General features: G+C 54.1%; 1 protein-coding gene across 2 annotated transcripts in view; it reads left to right on the plus strand.

The window, feature by feature from the left end:
* Positions 1 to 14,144, plus strand: part of SDHB (succinate dehydrogenase complex iron sulfur subunit B) — a 29,869-nt gene extending 15,725 nt beyond the window's left edge. For both annotated transcript variants that reach the window (XM_044938220.1, XM_044938221.1), the window contains exons 3-8: positions 3,945 to 4,030; positions 6,361 to 6,497; positions 7,062 to 7,178; positions 10,297 to 10,398; positions 11,665 to 11,787; positions 13,927 to 14,144. In XM_044938220.1, coding sequence (XP_044794155.1) covers positions 3,945 to 4,030; positions 6,361 to 6,497; positions 7,062 to 7,178; positions 10,297 to 10,398; positions 11,665 to 11,787; positions 13,927 to 14,004 — 643 coding nt within the window. In that variant the 3' untranslated portion in view covers positions 14,005 to 14,144. The remainder of the gene's footprint in view (positions 1 to 3,944; positions 4,031 to 6,360; positions 6,498 to 7,061; positions 7,179 to 10,296; positions 10,399 to 11,664; positions 11,788 to 13,926) is intronic.
* Positions 14,145 to 22,232: the final 8,088 nt, after the last annotated feature.

Below are 22,232 nucleotides of genomic sequence, written 5' to 3' on the forward strand. Positions count from 1 at the left end.
GGACAGAGGAGCCTGGTGGGCGGTGGTCCATAGGATCGTCAAGAGCCGAACATGACTGAAGCTTCTTGGCGCACACACGGTTTTTCCAGCAGTCATGGAGATGTGAGAGTTGGACCACGAAGAAGGCTGAGCACCAAAGAATCGATGCTTTCGAATTGTGGTGCTGAAGAGGACTATTCAGAGTCCCTTGGATGGCATGAAGATCAAGCCTGTCAATTCTAAAGGAAATCAACCCTGATTGTTCATTGGAAAGACTGCTGCTGAAGCTCTAGTACTTTGGCCACGTGATGCGAAGAGCCAGCACAGTGGAAAAGACCCCGATGCCGAGAAAGGTTGAAGGCGAGAGAAGAAGGGGGCGGCAGAGGATGAGATGGCTGGATGGCATCACCGACGCAGTGGACATGGATTAGAGCAAATGCCCGGAGGTGGCGGAGGAGAGGCAAGCGTGGTATACTGCAGTCCAGGGGGTCGCTAAGGTCAGACACTGCTTGTTAACTGAACACACACAGACGACTGCTCTTAATGCAGAGACGCAGGTAAAGTGGGATTGGAACATATGAATTAAATATGTATTAAAATGGAATTTTTGAATACTAATGTAAAAATAACGACTTGAAGGCAGGAAAGAGGGCTTCCCGGCTGGCACTAGTGGTAAGGAAGCCGCCTGCCGATGAGGAGACGCAGGGACGCGGATCAGCCTCCGGGTCGGGAGATCCCCTCCCACTCCAGTATTCTTGCCTAGAGAAACTCACGGACAGAGGGGCCTGGGGCTGCATCATGTCACAAGAGTCAGACAGGACTGAAATGACTCTGAATGCATGCACACACTTTGAAAATGTTAAGAAATAGAAGAAAACACAAAATATTCATCTGGTCTCAGGAAGGAGCATGGTCTTTTAGACTTAAAAGAGGACAGTATCATAAAAGGAAAAGTGGTCGACTTTTAACAGTGTGAACATGTAAATTTTTTGCATGTTTTAAAATTTTGACTTTCAGAATCAGAAGTCAGATAGCCAATTGCTGGTTGAGGGCGGAAGCAGGATTAGCATCAGATTTATTAGATGTGTGATGCTGTGGTATATATTTGGTCTTGGGTTTGTGGCTTCTAAAATGCTTGTAATCCCAAAGAACTATAGGGCCATCTTTTGTGGTGATTTGTTTTCGTTCTCAGTTCCTCAGATAGCTTCAGATAAATAACAGAGGTGAAATGGTATCTTTTGTTACAACAAGCTCATTTCAGCCACACCTGGGTTTATATTAAGTGATTTCTTAAAAGCCCCTAAATCCACTCGATTAGGGCTGGTTGCTAGGTGAATGTATGAGTCGAGGGCTGGAACGTCCAGGTTTCCCAGGAGGGGAGCGGGGCTAGAGGTCTAATCGCTTATCAGTGACCAGATGTAATCAGTCTTCCCTACATAGTTAAACCTCCATGAAAATCCTTGATTCCAGGGTTCAGAGAGGGTGAATCAGTAAAGCCCAGGAGGTGCTAGGAGAGAGTGGCCTTCAGGAGAGAGTGTGAAAGCTCTTCTCCCTTCCCAAATACCTTTACCCTGTGCATCTCTTCCATTCGACTGTTGCAGGACTGTATCCTTTTATAATAAACAGAATTCTAGTCAGTAAACTTTTCTCTTTTTAATTCTGTGAGCCACTCTAGCAAACTGGAGGAGGGGTCTCCAGGACCTCGAGTTGATAGTGTCAGCGTTGAGTTCCACTGTGGGACACCCACTTGCTGTTGCAGAATCACTTGGCGTGGAAACAGCACCCACACAGTTGGTGACCGGAAGTGAAGTCCTGGGAGTGAGGAGCAGTGGACAAAAACACAAGAGTTTCTCTTCTAGAAGATGGTAGTTCAGACCTTCAAAAAGAAAATTCCCCAGACTTTAGTACACATCGAGGCAAGGAACATGGAGAGACTGAGTCCGTAAGATCAGTCCACTAGAGTGAATGCTGCCTGTGGGCGGGAGTTTGTATCTGCTTTGTCCCCTGGTGGATGTCTCACACCCAGAACAGAACCTGGCACAGAGCAGACTTGCGATAAATAATTGATGTGAGGAAAGGTCAGTGAATTTATGACAAATACTCAACCACTGTAGTATTCGAAGATCTCAAAACCGTGACAATAATAACACGTCTCCATTCTCAGAACACCAGGTTTTTTTTAAAAAGGTTACAGTTCGCAGTGTTAGCAGAGGTACAGTGGAAAGGGTGTGACATATTGTTGGTAGAAATACATACAGATAATGCAGATGTGCTGACTAACCAGCTTATCATGGCAGTCCTTTCACTGTGTATCAGATTATCATGTTATACACTTTAAGAAAGGGAAAGAGTGGAAGCTGACAGAGTTTATTTTCTTGGACTCCAAAATCATTGCAAATGGTAACTGTAGCCATGAAATTAAAAGGCGCTTACTCCTTGGAAGGAAAGCCAGGACACACCTAGACAGGGTATTAAAAAGCAAAGACATCACTTTGCCAACAAAGGTCCATCTACTCAAAGCTATGATTTTTCCAGTAGTCATGTTTGGATATAAGAGTTGGGCCATAGAGAAGGCTGAGCATTGAAGGATTGATGCTTTCGAATTGTCGTGTTGGAGAAGACTCTTGAGAGTCCCCTGGACAGCAAGGAAGTCAAACCAGTCAATCCTAAAGGAGATCAGTCCTGAATTTTCATTGAAAGGACTGATGCTGAAGCTCCAGTAGTTTGGCCACCTGATGCAGAGAACTGACTCAGCAGAAAAAACCCTGATGCTGGGAAAGATTGAAGGCAGAGGAGAAGGGGACGACAGAGGATGAGATGGTCAGAAAGCATCACTGACTCGATGGACATGAGTTTGAGCAAATCTGGGAGATGGTGAAGGACAGGAAACCTGACGTGCTGCAGTCCATGGGGTCGCAAAGAGTCAGACACGGCTGAGCGACTGAACGACAGCAGCAGCAGACCCTGAATTCACAGTGTTTGTCGGGAGTCTCAGAGTTGGGTGGGGGAGAGAAGGAGACGGCAGGTAGAAAATTGGGAGGGGGCATATTTTTTTAAACTCACGCAGAGAGAAATACTGAGAATAGGGTGGAGGCGGCAACCAGGAGGTAGATGTGCTGTGCACGCGTCTGCCAGGTGCTCTGAGAACGCACTCTTTATTGCAGTGCTGGGTAGTCGGCTTGCAGCGTTCCGTTAGTTTCTGTAGAGCAGAGTGACTCAGTCACGCATACGCTTTTGCATTTCTTTTCCACTGTGGTTTATCACAGGATTGAATATAGTTCAGTAGGACCTTGTTGCTATATGTTTTTATTTAATCTTCATAATTTTATATAAATATTAATTCCATTTTACAGATGAAGAAACTGAGGCTCTGAGAGAATAAGCCATTTTCATTGAATCAAAGTCTCTGCAGTCGTCGTTAGACTGAATGTGTGTGGCAGACACTGCTCTTAAGTGTTTCGCTTTTCCTGTGTGTTGATTCACCTACAGCAGTCCTGTGTGATGTGGACACTGCTCTCTCTGCTTCAGAGCTGAGAAGCTGTTAACTAACCATGTAAAGCTACTTACTGTTTTCATCCAAAAAAATAAAACTGAAATTTTAAATAAATAATTTGGGAAACTTTTCAGGGAGCTTTAGAAGAAGAAACAAGCTGCTAGTGTGTGGAAGTTGCTCCTTAAACACGCCTCCCTGTCTTTACGCTCCGTTTCCTGGACACGTACGTGCAGTGTGGTCATCAGAGCAGAGCTCGGTGGCCCGTAACTGTGAGAGTGTGTGCGCTCTACTCTGTGCACACAGTAAAACCTAGAAAAAGTCTGCAGGTGACCCGAGAGGCCAGATGGGTAAGCAGAGCAGCTAACCTGTGCCGCTGTCTCAGGTTATGTCATGGTGACGTGCAGGGAGATTGGGCGTCAACATAAACACAACTGGGTCTGTTATTTCTGTGATTTTTTTTTCTCTTGGTCAGCTGTGGTCCTATGGTGCTGGATGCTCTAATCAAGATTAAGAATGAAATGGATTCCACCCTGACCTTCCGGAGATCATGCAGAGAAGGTGAGCCTCTGCCTCCCTGTCGCTGGGCTTGGACACTTTTGTCCTGGTTCCCAAAAGAGGCCTGGGCTGGCCAGAGCCGAGTCCGGGGCTACCTGGACGGTGGCTGTAGGGCTTCGCCAGGTACCCCGCCACGGGTCACACTTGCTTTTCCTGGGCAGAAGTGCTGGGAGTTTGAATCCGGATACAGGTTCGGGTTTCGGAGTTTATTTCCCTTGAGGAGCTTTCACTTGCGTGGTTACTGTGTCTGGCAGCCCCTGTGAGCGGCTGCACCCTTCAGGGACCAGCTCAGATCCTCTGCCTGGTGGCCACAGAGCCCCTTCCCTCGGGTGGTGGTGGGGACTTTCTAGACACTCACCACGTCCAACAGGGGAGTCGCGCACCCACTGCCCGCTCCCAGCATCACACGTGCACAGAGCAGGTGGTCGGTGGGGGGTTCTGGGTGGGAACAGCGATCGCTGCATCACGCGCTGATTCCAGGCTGTGCCACCGACACCGTTCGCTTCCATGGCTACGCACCGAAAAGTAGAGTTACGCACGACAGTGCTTCCATGGCTACGCACCGAAAAGTAGAGTTACGCACCACAGTGCTTCCATGGCTACGCACCCGAAAAGTAGAGTTACGCACCACAGTGCTTCCATGGCTACGCACCGAAAAGTAGAGTTACGCACGACAGTGCTTCCATGGCTACACACCCGAAAAGTAGAGTTACGCACCACAGTGCAGCGGTGATGGAAATGAGTTTTTAAATAAGACTTTAAGTAAAGGGGGCTGATTTAAAGAAAACTCCTAAGTAATCATCCAGAGAGTTCTCCAGTGTGGGAAAAACCACAGGGGTGCTGTGCCGGCTGATGATCCTGCCGGCTGTGGAGCACAGACTGTGCGCACTCCACGCCGCGTGCTCCACGCCGCGCGCTCCACGCCGGGCAGGCAGGCAGGCGCTGCTGTCATTGACGCGCAGGGGAGGGTCCGGGCTTCTGGAAGGCCCTGGAGGTGGTGAGTCGGGAGCCAGGACTCAGGCAGAGGTGTCAGATTCTGCAATTGTTCCCTCAGGCGGTACACGCGCTTAGCCTGGCTTGGAAGCCTGGGATAAACCAGAACAGGGCTGCTGGGGCCAAGACCACGGCCGTGGCCGACTTTGTCCCTAAAATACCTTCCGTACAAGGAAGGATCGTCAGGGCTGCTGGCCCACCGCACTCCACACGTGTCCTGCTGTGGCTCAAGCGTTTAAAGTCCTGCTGCTGAGACGTCTGTTCTGCTTCGGCTGGCCTGCGGGGTTGGGTTTAATGTAGCCGATGCTGCTGGCACGATAGCTTGGCTGAATCCCGCTGTCGAGGGAACATCCTCCTGCAATCAAATACCACCCTGACAGCACAGGAAGTAGAGATGCTTTCAGTAACCTTTCTGAGCCAAGAACACCAGGTGTGGTCCATGTGAGCTAAAAATAGAAAAGGCAGAATGATACTAACTTTGGCTACTTCTGTTTCCCTTGTTTGTAAAGAATTTCCCAGCGAGCCCTTTTAAGGGAAGTTTCTTTTCTTTTTTTGTTTTTTTTTTAAGACACGTGGTAGCAGGGGTTAGATCGAGTAGTCATTTGTAACCCTGAAATACCTAAGAAATTCCATACGCAGGAAATGAGTGCAAGCTAAGGAAACCTCATTTCACGGTGCTTGCTCAGCGCCTTCTTTTGCTTCCTTTGGTTTGGTTTCACATTAGTTCATCCTCCTTGGGAAGCCGGTGCTGAGGCAACTCGTGTGGGTTTCATGTCCACAGTGTAGGCACCAAGCTGCTTTATGGAGACAGTAGAATCAGAGCGACCTCTGGGACACCTGTGTCCAGGCCTCAACTGTAAGATGACCAAGACAGTGGTGATTCGACGGGGTCTTAATCTGTTGAGGGTTTGAGTCCGGTGAATTCCGAGGCAGTCCAGTGGTTAGGACTCTGAGTTTTCACTGCCAGGGGTCCAGGTTCAATCCCTGGTTGAGGAACTAAGACCCCACAAACCATGCGGCACGGCAAGTAACAGTTACTTTAAAAAGAAACACACAGAGAAGGCTGTTTTTCCCCTCAGCAAACCTGGCGCGAGGAGCTAGGACCCGGGCCTCGGGCCCCAGCAGCGCCACCCTGGGCGGGCACCTTCCAGCCTCAGGGCTGCCCTGGTTTCACAGCAGGCTTTTGGGTCTGCAGCCTTTAGGGTCTCCGTTCCAGGAAGCAGGGGAGGGAAAGGCGGTGGGCGCCTCCGCACGGCGTGTCCGTGTTGGCGCCCCCGCTGCCGCTGGAGCCTGGCAGGGAGCTGACGCAGTGGGTCGGGGCGCCCCTGTTCCCTCTCCAGGCATCTGCGGCTCCTGTGCCATGAACATCAATGGAGGCAACACTCTTGCGTGCACCCGCAGGATCGACACCAACCTCAGCAAAGTTTCCAAAATCTACCCTCTGCCACATATGTATGTGATAAAGGACCTTGTTCCTGTAAGTTTTCTGTTTTTTAAGTGGGTTGGGAGGTGTGTGTGTTATGCTGTAGTTCTTCAGGGCAGGTTTCTTTGCTGTCGTGAGTTTAATTAAGGAATGTGAATGGCAGAAGATTAAAGGCCTAGAAGATCCTCCAGCAGCTGCTTTGGTGAGGATTGTTTGGGAATAACAGGACACAGAATTTTAGACCTGGGACAGTTTCAGAAATGAAGAATTTAGCCCTCACACCAAAGAATTCATGTGGAAAATCTCCATTGGGAAAGCTTTAATTTGCACCCCCCGATATCTGACCGCCTTTCCTGTCCCTCACTGGGTGCTTTCAGGGACATCGGGAGAAAGTACTGCAGGGTGGGAAGGTTTCTCACGTGGCTAGAGGAGAGGTTTCCTGAGCACGCCTACACACGACCACTTCTCCTTTCACGGATTTGCACGTGTCTGTGCCAGAGGAAGAGGCTGACTGCTGTCACGGGGCAGGAACGCGGGCAGTGTCCAAGAAACGGGGTAAATAAGGACACGGAGGGTGGCGGTGGAATCTGACCCGTTTCTTCCTCTTCCTCTTAACAGGATTTGAGCAACTTCTATGCTCAGTACAAGTCCATCGAGCCTTACTTAAAGAAGAAGGATGAGTCCCAGGGAGGCAAGGAGCAGTATCTGCAGTCCATAGAGGACCGTGAGAAACTGGTCATTAGTCCCCGTTCATTGTCTGACTTGAGGATTTTGTGGCAGAGATGTTTACCCAGGGGGCTGGGGCGGGGCTGGGGAGGCTGGCGGCAGGGGCAGCAGGAGACGATGTGGACCGTTTAGCGTCTTCCGGAAAGGACCTTCAGAACTAACTGTCCAGGGTTGATGCCCAGCCTATCAGGGCCCGGCGGGTAGTGAGGGCCTGCAGAGGACTGAGGGCTGGAGGGCCCAGCCTGGGGCAGCGCGGTGCTGCCTCGGTGCCAGGGCCTGCAGAGGACCCAGAGGACCGAGGGCTGCGTCCGTTACTAACAGCACAGGCGAATGAAGCACGTGCTGGCCGTCTGCGGCCCGGCTGCCACCGCTCTGGTTACAGACAGGAGTGAGAGGTGAGGCGGAACCAGGACTGGGACCTGCTCCTCTCCCGACACCGCACATGTGGTAACGCGGTGTGGGTCTGCTTACTCCTGGAGGTGCCACGCCTGGGGACACGCTGTGGAGTCTCTGAGAGTGAAGGGGTTATTATCAAGGCTTTAGTCTCTCTCTCTCGCACACTTTTACCTCCTTTAAGAAGTCTCTGGCTTGCACACTCCTCTGGACAGGAAGAGGTGGGAAGGGGGACCAGAGGAAACAGGTGCCAACATTGCCTCTGCATGAGGCGGGGACTCACGCTGCTTCGGGCCACCATCTCATTCATTTACGGGGCAGCCTGTCAGCAGGCCGAGTGCGCCTCGGCGGCGGGGCCGCACCTTGCCCTTTGTGGGTCGCATGGCGTGAGCCGTCTTACCAGCAAACACAGTTGTGTGAGTGAATACATGAATTTTGCCTTTTTAGGTCCTAGGGAATATTTAGCGTGTCCTCTCTTCCCTGTTGGAGAAGGAAATGGCAAACCTCCATATTCTTGCCTGGGAAATCCCACCAACAGAGGAGCCTGACAGGCCGCAGTCCATGGGGTCATGTAGAGTCAGACAGCTGAGACTCATACATACCTCTTCCCCATAAAACATTAAGAAAGGAAAGTCTTTGGGACTTCCCCAGTGGTCTACTGGCTAAGACTCCAAGCTCCCTGCGAGGGGCGTGGGTTCGATCCCTGGTCAGGAAACTGAATTCCATGTGCCACACGGTAGAGCTCAAAAAGCAAGTAGAAAGTCACAGTAAGGACGCCCAGCTCTGTCATCGTGGGGATGTTGAGGGTCAGCATGGTGACGCTGCACGTCAGAGCAAGCAGCCAACTTCTCTTTAAATATTTTCTCATTCTCAGGACGTAGCTCTACCCCTAATTTCTAACTCCAAGAAGTCTATCATATCAAGGAGACTAAATAACATGACTGTTACTAAGGCTTTGACCTTAATAAAAGGTTGTAAGCGCTGTGACCTTACGCCTTCCAGACAGTGGGCCCGGCGTGGACGCTCAGCAGCTGAGAGCACGGGTTTTATTGGAGACCTGTGCTCACAGTGGTGACCATCAACTCTGCCATCTGCTCATGGCTGTCACGTCAGATGTCAGCATGCCCTTCTGTTGTGCCACTTGTTAGCAGTTTCCATTGTTCCCCAAATCAAAGTCCGGTTTGTTAGAACCTGTTGGGCAGGTTGAGTCTGTGAGTGTGGCGGTGTTAGAGGAAGGATTCCAAAGCAGGCCGTTCCGCTGAGCCTCTGAGCCTCAGCTGTAAAATGGGAATCTAATCCACCCCAGGGTTATTGTGCCGCTTAGATGAGGTCATAAGGCACCCAGTGCTCAGTGTGGGCTGACTCTTGGGGACGGTGTTAATGTTCCCCCTGGAAACCTTGAGACCCTGCTGACCCAGGGCAGAGGCCGGTGTAGACTCTGGAGGCCTCGACACTTGGGGGCTTTTAATTTCTGCTAGACCGCATTCGAGGCGGTAAGGTCTTTTCATGTGTGTGTGTGTTTTTTTGTTGTTTTTTTTTTTTTTAAGATAAGTAAGGGGTTATTTATTAAAGGATAAGTACATCTGGACTTAAGAACTTTGGGCTCTGATCCAGCACATGTCTGAAGATCAGTTCCAAGATCTTTTTTATGAATCTGGTAAATCTCTGCAAACCACTCCCAGGATTTTGCCAAGAAAACTCACGCAAAGCTCAGTGCACTTTGCCTGTGTGCTGACCCCACACGTCATGTTTAATCAGCTCAGGTCACAGATGTCTCTTGCGTGATAGGCTCCTGATCGCCTTTCTCCCCACGCAGGACGGGCTCTATGAGGAGTGATAGGCTCTGACCGCCTCTCTCCCCACGCAGGACGGGCTGTATGAGGAGTGATAGGCTCTGACCGCCTCTCTCCCCGCGCAGGACGGGCTCTATGAGGAGTGATAGGCTCTGACCGCCTCTCTCCCCACGCAGGACGGGCTCTATGAGGAGTCATAGGCCCTGACCGCCTCTCTCCCCGCGCAGGATGGGCTCTGTGAGGAGTGATGGGCCCTGACTGCCTCTCTCCCCGTGCAGGATGGGCTCTGTGAGGAGTGATGGGCCCTGACTGCCTCTCTCCCCGTGCAGGACGGGCTCTGTGAGGAGTGATGGGCCCTGACCGCCTCTCTCCCCGCGCAGGACGGGCTCTATGAGGAGTCATAGGCCCTGACCGCCTCTCTCCCCGTGCAGGACGGGCTCTGTGAGGAGTGATGGGCCCTGACTGCCTCTCTCCCCGTGCAGGACGGGCTCTATGAGGAGTCATAGGCCCCGACCGCCTCTCTCCCCGCGCAGGACGGGCTCTGTGAGGAGTGATGGGCCCTGACTGCCTCTCTCCCCGTGCAGGACGGGCTCTATGAGGAGTCATAGGCCCTGACCGCCTCTCTCCCCGTGCAGGACGGGCTCTGTGAGGAGTGATGGGCCCTGACTGCCTCTCTCCCCGTGCAGGACGGGCTCTATGAGGAGTCATAGGCCCCGACCGCCTCTCTCCCCGCGCAGGACGGGCTCTGTGAGGAGTGATGGGCCCTGACCGCCTCTCTCCCCGCGCAGGACGGGCTCTGTGAGGAGTGATGGGCCCTGACCGCCTCTCTCCCCGCGCAGGACGGGCTCTGTGAGGAGTGATGGGCCCTGACCGCCTCTCTCCCCGCGCAGGACGGGCTCTGTGAGGAGTGATGGGCCCTGACCGCCTCTCTCCCCGCGCAGGACGGGCTGTATGAGTGCATCCTCTGCGCCTGCTGCAGTACCAGCTGCCCCAGCTACTGGTGGAACGGAGACAAGTACCTGGGCCCCGCCGTCCTCATGCAGGTGAGGCACCTGCGTTGTTGGGAGGGACGCTGAGGCTCGGGCTTCCAGGACTCCAGAAGGACAGTGTGCTGGAAACCAGCTGTTGTGAGGGGCGGTGTCCTTCCCGGCACCCGCTACAAACAGGGCAGTTGGTCACATCGCCTTCACTGGCTTCGATGAATCTGGGGCTTCATCTGCAGAAGGCCTCCGTGTAGTGTGGCGAGGGCCATGCCCGTGGCTGGTGGCTGCAGGTGGCAGGCCGTGCCATGCAGATGTTTCAGACATTCTCCTGTGCAGCTGGCTCTTTGCTGCCCACTTGCCCGCTTTCCTTGACTCCATCTGTTAGAAAGCTCCCCACCGCCCTCTCAGGGATTTTCAACATGCAGGCAGGGCAGAGAGAAATTTCACTGAGGGGCAGTTACCCAGTGAAAGGTTGGAGGTTTCCCGGCCAATGAAAGCCTGCAGGGCTGGGTTGAGGGGTTGCTTAGAAAGAACCGCGCGCTGCTTTTCATCACCTTTGACTGGGTGTGTAGTTCACAGCCGAGGTCACTGTCTTTGTTCCCAGAAAGCTCATACTTTTTAGATTTGTGGTCAGTGCTTTTCATAGAGCCTTAAGCAACTCAAAAAACAACTTCTTGATTCTCATTTTCCCACAAAAAGAGAAGTTCTGTGGTTCTGTGACCAGTCAGCAGTGCTGATCCTGGCCAAGTTAAAGACTGAATAGTGAGGTGTGTTCACGCTTGGCACTTACACCGGTGTCTGAGTTGGGGTGTGCAGAGGGCCTCTCGGCCACTGCTGGGGCAAGCCTGCTGCTCAGGAGCTGAGTCCGTGTTCAGCTGGCTGAGCTCAGGCTTCCTGGATGGCCACACTCATTAAAAGAATCAATAAGTAGATTAAACGTTAAGTCTGTTTACTCAGAGACAGTGAGTAGTGCTGGGGAGGCAGTTAGAGTCAAGCACAGCTTCCCTGCCTTTGCGCTTTCATGATCTAGGGAGGAGGGTGACGAGGGCACGAGACGAGTACACGACGCCCCTGGTGCATAATTAGGCACCAGGGACTGGGTGCTGTGGCTCAGAGGTGCGTGGGGATCATTAGTCGAGGTGATCAGAAGATGCTACGAAAGGGTGGGAAGCCATTCTCTGAAAGAGGATGAGAAGTAAAGGGTGTGGAAATGACCTCTAAGCTGGGTGAGCAGGGTTCTCTGCACGCCAGGAGCCTTGATGTCAGTCAGAGGGCTGCTCCCGCCGGTCAGGGCACAGCTCGGCTCACCAGTGCCCGCTCCCCCAGGCCTATCGCTGGATGATCGACTCCAGAGACGACTTCACGGAGGAGCGCCTGGCCAAGCTGCAGGACCCCTTCTCTCTGTACCGCTGCCACACCATCATGAACTGCACGCAGACCTGCCCCAAGGTACGGCCCACGGCCCCGCCGACCTGTGCCCCGGAGGCAGAGCACGCGGTCACCTCGGTGTGGGCCCGGGGGTGTCGGCGCGAGGCAGGGTTCCCGCGGGCATGGACGCGGGTTCCTGCTCGGATCCGCTGGGCTCGCTCTGACTGCAGGAACCACGGGATGGAAGCATCTGAGCATAGGCGGCGTAGGGGCCGAGGGCTCCGCCCACCGCTCTCTGCCCCGCGGCAGGCCTGTGCTCGCTGTGTCTGCTCTCGTGCTCGGAGCTCTGCTTGCCTAGTTTTCACTCCCTCTTCCTGTTCCTGCTCCTGGGCTTGCCCTGCCGCAGCCTCAGCAGCTGCCTGTCTCCTCATTTCTCGGCTTACGTTCCCCAGAGGGAGGCGCGTGGCCCAGCTCAGCTCTCCCGGCACAGCCCACGTCAGAGCCAGCCAGCAGCTGTGGTCCGGCCCATGGGCGGGGAGCCGCCAGGACCGCCCTCTGCGCGGGACTGTGGATGGAGCAGTTTCGTTTTAAGAGGATAGGCAGCAAGATGGAAGACTCACGCCCAGCCAGTTAGCGGCTTAAAAAAAGAAAAGGCGGCGTATCTCAGCAGACGTGAAGTCCAGACTGGGCCACGCCGCTGTTCGGACCCCCGGCTCCGGTCTGCTCGGCGGCGTCAGCGCGGGGATCGGCAGGCTCTAGCTGGGTGCTGACGGCCGCAGGCAGCGCTGCCTGCCCTTACCCGGGCTCCGCCCAGTGAGCCCTGCGGCCGCACGCCGCGGACCGTCTCAGGACAGGGCCTGGCACAGAGTGAGCGCTCAGCACTGGGGCCTTCTGTTCTTTAGAACAAAAAAGGTCCTGGACCCATTGGAGCCGGTCAGTCAGAAAACAGCCGCTCCAAGGCGGCCTGGCTCGTGTGCTCATGCTTCTTAAGAGTTCCACACAGCCTCCTGAGGCGCCTTCCTGGGCGAGAACCTGCAGCAGATGGACCAGCCAGGGGCCGCCGTGGCATGTCCCGCCCGCCGCCTGGTAAAGAGGGGCGAGCACTGGGCTCTGAGGCTGCACACAGGCCCAGGGTGGTTGAGCTGGAAGGGGCCCTAAAAACCGTCCGGTACACCCCCTTTTACACATGGGGAAGCTGAGCCTGCGACGGGTCACGGTCGGGCGGGGGCAGGGCTAGAGGCCCACCACGCGCCTCCCAGCCCAGGGCTGCCCTCCTCCCGGGGCCGCATCAGGCCCTCTTACTACCCGTCTGAGTCTCAACCGTTTCCTGAGCTGCGGCGGGCAGGCGTGTACGCGGCTCGGCGGGTCAGAGCGGCGGGAGGTCCTCCCCCAGCCCTCCGGGAAGCCGTGCTGGAGCCAGCTTCCTGGGCGCCCTCAGCCGGCGGGGTGGGTGCCCTCTGTCAGCATCTGCCGTTTCTCGTGTTGTGTACTGATAGTCCAGGGAACTTCCTTTTGAAGGATCAGTTCAAAGGGATACACTTCTAATCCCATAAGCTTTCAGGAAAACTTCTCTTTGCCTCTCTCTCTCTGAAGATCTCTTTTTTCCTACGCGCTTCAGTTTCAAAGTTGAGTTGTCCTAAAATGAGGAGACCGCCACTCGCCTCGGACGAGCGTCTGACTTTACCAAGCGCTGGGCTGTCCCCTTGCTGTCCCGGGGGCTGGCGTTCGCTGGGTCTCGTTCCTGTGCCTCCTGCAGGGCAGCTCTCGCAGCTGTGGGCCAGGCTGCAGCTCATGCCAGCGTCACCACCACTTAACTCATGGAGCTCAGGAAGGGGTAACAGGGTCGTTCCTCCCACGTAGTTCTGAGGGCTTGTAAAGGCTGGTTTCCGGTGATGGTGATTTAGTGATAATAGTATGATGTGAAGCCTTTAAGACACCTGCCTGCTTCTGACAGTGCGGTCACAGGAGGAGGAGCTCTTCCTGGGCTCTGACCAACCACAGGAGCCTCACCCACAGGCTCCTGCAGAGAGAGCGGCCGTCTCAGGAGTGGGGATGGGGGGCTCTCCGCCCCAGCCAGCCCCGAGGAGTCAGAGGCCGGGGTCTGTAGTCGCGGGGCTTGGACCCGGCACCAGCAACGGCGGGAGTCTCGCCCAAGGTCATCGGGCTCTTCGTTCAGTTCCACTTAACGTTTCATATCGATGCTCTTCTCCTTTTTTCAAGGGGCTGAATCCTGGGAAAGCTATTGCTGAAATCAAGAAGATGATGGCAACCTATAAAGAAAAGCAGGCTTCTGCTTGACTGCCGTGCTCAACCTGACTGTAGCCGGCTCAGAATGCAGTTCACCCCTGAGTTCCTTCAGAGGCCGTGATTTCCCGCAAATACAGCATGTACAATAAACAGTCTAAGAAATAAATAAACGTTATTCTAGTTTATAAAAAGCAGGCCTGTTCCTTCCATGTGCTGCAGCGGGATGTGCACTGTGAGGAGGGCCCCGGTCCTTGAAGGGGACCTGGCTCCAGAGCTGAGCCATCGTGGGGAGTGCATGCGCACAGGCGCAGAACCGGTGCCGCAGGGCCCGGGGGCTCGCTCCCGGCTCTGCTGCCCCGTGTGCCCGTCCTGGAGGGCGCCCCTCGGCCCCCGGAGCGCGGGCGCCTCCCTCCCTGGGGTGCTCAGCGAGCACTGGCCCATGGAGTGCAGCATCCTGGCTTCTACAGCTCCCAGGATTAGAATTACTTAAAATCACATCTCTGTCTCGTGGAGACGGCGGTACAGAGTCCCCCGACACAGCTGTGAGCTCCAGTTCCGCAGCGGCGCGCCAGAGGCCTGGACCTCAGCGGGAAGCGTGGGTTCCCGCCGTGGCCGCCCTGGCTCTGCTGCTGCCCCCAGAGCGGTAACGCTGAGACGACAGTGGTCGCTCGTCAAGTGAGACACGGAGGCCCCTCCAGTCCCCACTTTGACACCCCTGCTGACCGTTCATGTCATTCCTCCAGAGCCTTGTCATCTCAGACGTGTGAAGTTCTTCATTCCCTTCAAAAATGAGGTACAAAATATTAGCAAGTTTCTGTTGTTTTTCTCCCTCGTGGTGAAATGCACAAAAGTTACCACCTCAGCCGTTTTTCAGTGGACGGATCAGTGGTTTAAGTACATGCGCATTATTGCACAGCCCTCTCTATCTCCAGAACTATTTTCCTCTTGCAAAACTCAAACTCCACCTGTTGAACACTTAAAATTTCTCCGTCCACAGCGCCTAGCCAGTCACTTTACTTTGTATTTCTGTGACTCCGACTACTGTACCTCACAGAAGTGGAATTAGACGGGACTTGTCTTTTTCGTAACACCTTTCAGTTGGCGTAGAGTTGTGCAGGTTCACTCCTGGTGCAGCGAGTGTCGGAATCCCCTCTTCCAGGGCTGAAGAATCCCATTGTACATGGCACATTTTGTTTATCCAGTAATCTGTTAATGTACGATTTGGTTGCTTCCACGTCTTAGCTACTGTGAATAACAGCAGCTTTCTACTTTCACCCTTAGGATACATAAGGTCCACGGTGCTACTAAAGATCTGTGTGTGTGTGTGTGTGTGTGAAATTTACCTTCAGCTTTAGCTTATTTACCCACTGGTTCTCTGCTCTTTGGCAAGGATGTAACTTATTTACCCATTTCCAACACACGTTCCAGTGCATTCACTCTGAGGGATACTCCAAGGCTGTTTTTCAAGTTGTAGCACTGAGATTATCCTGGAAACAAAGGCTTCTTGTATCAAGAGGCTAAGAAAAATGTCTGACTCACTGGGAATGAACCTTAATGGGCATTTCTGGCTTTAATAGACAGTTTGGACTTCGCTGGTGGTCCACTGGTTAATAATCGGCCAGCCGTGGAACATCCCTGGTGGTCTAGTGGTTAAGACTCTGCACTTCCAATGCAGGGGGCACAGGTTTGATCCCTGGTGGGAAACTAAGATCCCACATGTCATGCAAAAAATAAAAAGATCTGCCTGCAGGTGCTGGGAACAATTTTGATCCCAGGTCCAGGAAGATACCACAGACCGAGGGGCAGTCACGCCCGGACACCACAACTACTGAGCCTGTGCTCTAGAGCCCGCTCCCCGAGAGCCTGCGCCCCCAGCCAGGGATGTCACCGCAGGGAGACCCCAGGCTCCTGCAGCTGCCGAGCCCGCTCCCCGAGAGCCTACTCCCCCAACCAGGGACGTCACTGCAGGGAGACCCCAGGCTCCTGCAGCTGCCGAGCCCGCTCCCCGAGAGCCTACTCCCCCAACCAGGGACGTCACCACAGGGAGACCCCAGGCTCCTGCAGCTGCCGAGCCTGCTCCCCGAGAGCCTGCGCCCCCAACCAGGGACGTCACTGCAGGGAGACCCCAGGCTCCTGCAGCTGCCGAGCCTGCTCCCCAAGAGCTTGCACCCCACAACCAGGGATGTCACCGCAGGGAGACCCCAGGCTCCTGCAGCTGCCGAGCCCGCTCCCCGAGAGCCTGCGCCCCCAACCAGGGACATCATCGCAGGGAGACCCCAGGCTCCTGCAGCTGCCGAGCCTGCTCCCCGAGAGCCTGCGCCCCCAACCAGGGACGTCACCGCAGGGAGACCCCAGGCTCCTGCTGCTAGAGGAAGCCTGTGTGCAGTGACGAAGACCAAGCCCATAAATAAAGGGACAGTTCAAAGGCACTCATCTGGTACTGCAAGAGGTGAGGGGCAAGGCTTGTCCCCTCCTGCCTAGGAGCCAAGGTCACCAAGAAAAAAGGAACAAACATTAAATTACTAGAAATTTAGAAAACACAGTCTTCGCCCTTCCATTTGCTGCTGCTATTGTTCAGTCGCTTGTGCCCATATCTGCTCCCCCATGGACTGCGGCCCGCCAGGCTCCTCTGTCCTGACTGCCTACTGGAGCTCGCTCACACTCAATGTCCACTGAATCAGTGACACCATCCTACCACCTCATCCTCTGTCGCCCCGCCCTTACACTGTGTGTGTGTGAGATAAACAGTCGTGCCCGACGCGACCCCATGGATGAGTCTCCAGGCAAGAGTACTGGAGTGGGCAGCCATTTCCTTCTCCGGGGGATCTTGCCAACCCAGGGGTCGAACCCTGGTCTGCTGCGTTGCAGGCAGATTCTTTACTGAGCCACCAGGGAAGCCCTAACATTAGCATCTCAGAATTGTTGACCACCTCAGTAAGAACACGCAGTACAGTCTTCAGATGTTCGAGCTCCAGGTTTGGAAGTGAGAACTGGAAAGGCCTCAGACAACCCTGCGCGCCCTGGGCTGGGCGGCAGTTGGGCAAACACCACCTTGCAGGCCTGTTCACACATAACTGATCCCTGACGGCCTCGGGGGGAGGCCACATACCTGGGCAATTTGATTTTGCTTCTAATCTCTAGACCTGTAGGGAAAGATGGGTTTTCTCGGGACTAATTTAATGGCTTTAAAGATGAGTTCTGCGCCAGCCAGCTACTGACGAGAAGCAGGGGAGTTGCCTCTTCAAATCAGCTTTGTCAGACGTCAAGTTTGCAACCATGGATCATTCTCTCACCCCATTTAAACTTGAGCTAAATTAGAGTATGTTATCGACTGGTCGTTTAATTTACTGCTTATTTAATCTTCAATTGGACTGCAGGCGAATGTTCTATTTTCAGTCACAAAGACTTTTCTGATAAAACTGCAGACTTGAACAGGGACGGTGTTGCGTCCTTCATGCCACTTCTGTGCCCTAATTGTGTCCAGCTGATGTGCTTCCACTTGCAAAAAGGCATCCCGTGGAATGCTTTGAGTTTCCCTAAGGGCTGAAGCCAGCCACCTCTTCTTACCCCGTCTTTGGGCAAGTTGAACCTCTGAGCCTCTATTTTCCTATCTGTAAAATGGAGATTAAGAGCATTCGCCTCTCAGAATTGTGGGTAAAGTTTCCATGAGAATAAATGGGGGCCTTCCCTGGTGGTCCAGTAATTAAGAATCTGCCTTGCAATGCAAAGGAGGCTGGTTCAGTCCCTGGTCCAGGAAGAGCCCGCACACTGCCGCAGGTCCCCGGGCACCACGACCACTGAGCCTGCGCTCTAGAGCGCATGAGCTGCAGTCACTGAAGCCCACTGCCCTGGAGCCAGCGCTCCACAGCCAGAGATCCCACTGCAGGGGAAGCCGGTGTACCTTAGAGAGCAGCCGCTACTCGCCACAACCAGAGAAATCCTGGCCCAGCAACAAGACCCAGTACAGCCAAAAACAGATAAATAAGCATTTTTTTAAAAAAAAGAATATGAGTTCTTACCATCGCCCAAAAAAAGTTTGTGAGCGTATGAATGAGGGAAAACCCCTTCACAATGTATATTAAATCATCACATCATACACTTTAAATATCTCACACTGTTTTCAGTTATGCTGAAAAAAACTTCAAAAATAAATACCTAACACATATGAGTTTAAAAAACTAATAATGTAAAAAAAGCTTCTAGCTTGCAGTTGAGCAAATGCTCTGTAAACTCAAGTAACTGGTTTGTCTCAAATACCTACTGTGTGGAAAACTGAATCACATTTCCAAGGTGATTAATTCCCTGGGAATTCCTTGGTGGTTCAGTGGTTTGGACGCCACCTTCACTGCAGAGGGCCCAGGTTAGATCCCCGGATTCGGGAACTGAGACCCTGCGGGATTTGGGCCCCGGCCCTCGGGACTAGATCCCCGGGTTCGGGCACCGAGACCCTGCGGGATCCGGGCCCCGGCCCTCGGGACTAGATCCCCGGGTTCGGGCACCGAGACCCTGCGGGATCCGGGCCCCGGCCCTCGGGACTAGATCCCCGGGTTCGGGCACCGAGACCCTGCGGGATCCGGGCCCCGGCCCTCGGGACTAGATCCCCGGGTTCGGGCACCGAGACCCTGCGGGATCCGGGCCCCGGCCCTCGGGACTAGATCCCCGGGTTCGGGCACCGAGACCCTGCGGGATCCGGGCCCCGGCCCTCGGGACTAGATCCCCGGGTTCGGGCACCGAGACCCTGCGGGATCCGGGCCCCGGCCCTCGGGACTAGATCCCCGGGTTCGGGAACCGAGACCCTGCGGGATCCGGGCCCCGGCCCTCGGGACTAGATCCCCGGGTTCGGGCACCGAGACCCTGCGGGATCCGGGCCCCAGCCCTCAGGACTCTCACAAGTGGCGCGTTTCCAACGCGGCCAGAGTGGGAGACCCCTGTGCAGAGGGTGGGCCGTCTGTGCAACACGAAAAACGCTCCCTTCTCATCGCCCACGTCGCGCTGACGGCTGGATGCCAGGAGGCTGTGCCACGAACACCCGACAGTCAGGTTTTCTTCCCGCCTCCTCCCTGCCCAGGAAACTACCAGACTGACTGCTGAAACTCCACCTGATCTGTCTAGACAGCCATCATCTTGTCATGGGGTTTGTCACTACATGAGAAAATCCCTTTTCTTGCAAAGATGTAGTGAAACCAGGGAAATTGAGAAGTTTGGCAATGCTCTAGAGTAAACCAGTCCAAATTAGTGCATTCTCAGGTCTTTTGCCACTTGGCCTGCTACCCGAAAACTGGGTTTGCCTCTTGGGGATTTCAAACCAAAAGATCAGGATTAGGAAAGATTTATGCCTTGCAGAGAAAAGAGAACACCAGGGATCTATATCCCCCAAAGCAGCATCTCCCCAAATAGCAACACTAGAGGAGTTTTAAGCTAAGGGTGCACGCATATTCATGAAGGGGCTTGGGCAGGCAACAGAGTCCAAGCTTTAGTTGATTGAAGTCGCAAGAGTTGGAAAAGGTCGACATCAGGTTCCAGTTGGTGGTTGAGCATTTCAGGCTAATCATCACCATTGACACAGAAGCTGACATTTACAACTGGTGTATTATCTTTGCTCGTGTTACTTCTCTTGCCTGATAACAATCCTTTATTCTTTTGTTCCCTTAAGATCACTAGTTACTGAGACCTGGTCTAGGGCAAGCATCATGGGCAGGCTTAGATCACAGAATGGCTTGGGCCAAAATGGCTTCTCTTATGTCAAGAAAGCCATGCCTGACGTTCTTTCCCCAGGGCTCCTCTACCCTATCTGGTTACAGAACCAGGTATATTATGCCCTTCCTGTGGGTCCCCGAGGAAGCAGCAGCCGCAGCAGGGAACCTCCTCCCTGGGTCCCGGCCCACAAACCACCCGGTGACCACAGGGAGAGCCGCTTCCCCAGAGGTGACCCTGGGCAGATGCAGGGCCTCACATATCCTCTGTGGTTTGGAAGGAAGCCTCCTTTGGCCTCCTCCCATAAAGACCGTGGGCCACCTGGCAGCTGTCGCTCCTTCCCAGATGGCTCAGAGGTCGGAGTCTCTTAAATGCCAAGTGAAAATGAACGAGTTAGTGGCTCAGTTGTGTACGGCTCTTTGTGACTCCGTGGACTGTAGCTTGCCAGGCTCCTCTTTCACGGAATTCTCCAGACAAGAATACTGGAGCGGGTGGCCATTCCTTGCTTCAGGGGATCTTCCCAACCCAGGGATCATACCTGGGTCTCCTGCATTGCAGGTGGATTCTTTACCATCTGAGCCACCAGGGAAGCCCCAAAGAGCAATACAAAAAATAAGGGACAAATCTTGAGATGCAGTCCCCAAGCCCCTGCTTTTAGGAAGTTTTTAGCCCAGCGCCAGGACCTCATGAAAGCTGGCTCCTGCCACCTCGTTTCAAGAGCTTTCATTTCACAGAGGAGGAGAGAGGCTCAGAGAGGAAAAGTGACTTTTTAAAGCTCTCACAGTAGACACAGCTGATGCGCATCCAAACCCAGGTCTCCCCAGGGCCAGGCCCAGCCCCTGGCCACTGTGGCACGCAGTCTCCTGGTAGGGACATCTGAAGAAGTCATTTATGCAGAATTGTTGCAGGAAGGGGGACTCCTTCCGGGGCCTGAAACTGGGCTCTTGTCTAACACTAGGAAATGAATCGTCCGAGGAGACACGTGCTGACAAAGCAAGAGATTTTATTGGGAAAGGGCACCCGGGTGGAGAGCAGTAGGGTAAGGGAACCCAGGAGAACTGCTCTGCAGTGTGGCTAGCAGTCTTGGGTTTTATGGTGATGAGATTAGTTTCCGGGTGGTCTTTGGCCAATCATTCTAATTCAGAGTCTTTCCTGGTGGCGCACGCATCGCTAAGCCAAGATGGATGCTAGCGAGAGGGATTCGGGGAAGTGGACGGACACACGGTGTCTCCTTTCGACCTTTCCCGAACTCTTCCGGTTGGTGGTGGCTTATTAGTTCCGTATTCCTTATCAGGATCTCCTGTCATAAAACAACTCATGCAAATGGTTACTATGCTGCCTGGCCAGGGTGGGCCATTTCAATCAGTGTGCTTCCCTTAACAAAATCAGCTGTCCAGCCTGCCACCAAAATCAGGGTTCCCTGGTTAAGTGGTCTGCACTGGCACCGAGCTAAATTCTGAGGGAGGAAATGGGGGCTCAGAGGAGTAAGCTGCCCTCCCTGGGGCGTCAGCAGAAGAAACGGGTCTTCTCACCTGAACCGAGGGAAGCTGGCCCCACCCCCCGGTGTCAGCCTGCTCCCCCAGCCCCAGCTGAGCAAACGGCTCCACTGCCCCCACCTGCTCAGAGCAAAACTCAGTGAGGAGAGGCACCTTTGATTCCATTCCTGCACCTCTACCTCCCATTCATCAGCAAGTCCTGCCAACACCCTCCCCTTTGTGAAACGGATGGACGGAGTTCCTGGTTTGTATCAGACACTGTCAAAGCCTTCCCTGCCCTCCCCTGGAGTCTCTCCCCGCACGGGTACTCCTCATCACAGCTGTCTCCTTGCAGCCCTTTCCACTTTAGTTACTCTGGAGTTTCTTCTGCTTGCCCCCGGCTGCTGCCCATGTCTGTTCACCCTTCTATTCCCAGTTCCGAGAGCCGCTCCCGGCTTTGCAGAAATGCGTAATGATGCGCTGGGCCCAGTTCCAGTCTCTATGTGATCCTTCCTGGTTTGCCCTGGAGCCCGGGGTCTCTAATCCTTTGGAAATCCTTAGTCCAGAAGCCACTGACCCCCGGGTCAGGGGACACCATGTCTGTGCCTGTCACTATGGGACAACGTGCTAACGCCGCATACAAGCCCGGGGTCCTGGTGCTTTTCGGGGGCTTCCTGTTCCCACCTGTGCAGGCTTGTCTGCAGTCATGCTGTGAGGCTTCTGAGACCCAGGTTATGCCTCTGCTGTTTCTTTATTTTTAAATTCTTACCTATTTATCTTTGGCTGTGCTGGGTCTCTGTGGCTGCGCCCAGGCTTTCTCTGGTTGCAGTGAGCGGGGCGCAGGGCTCTCACTGCAGCGGCTGCTCTTGTTGCAGAGCGCGGGCTCTAGGCACACGGGCTTCAGCAGTTGCAACGTGTAGACTGAGTGGCTGTGTTGCTCCAACACACATGGCATCTTCCTGGACCAGGATCACACCAGTGTCCCCTGCACTGCAAGGCAGATTCTTAACTGCTGGACCGCCAGGGAAGCCCCACCTCTGCCATTTCTCTGGCATTTTAGAAGCATTCTGTATATCACTGCAGAGCCTGCCCGTGTGCACACACATCTCT

This window comes from Bubalus bubalis, chromosome 2 (genome assembly GCF_019923935.1).
Source record: "Bubalus bubalis isolate 160015118507 breed Murrah chromosome 2, NDDB_SH_1, whole genome shotgun sequence".
NCBI classification, from domain to species: Eukaryota; Metazoa; Chordata; class Mammalia; order Artiodactyla; family Bovidae; genus Bubalus; species Bubalus bubalis.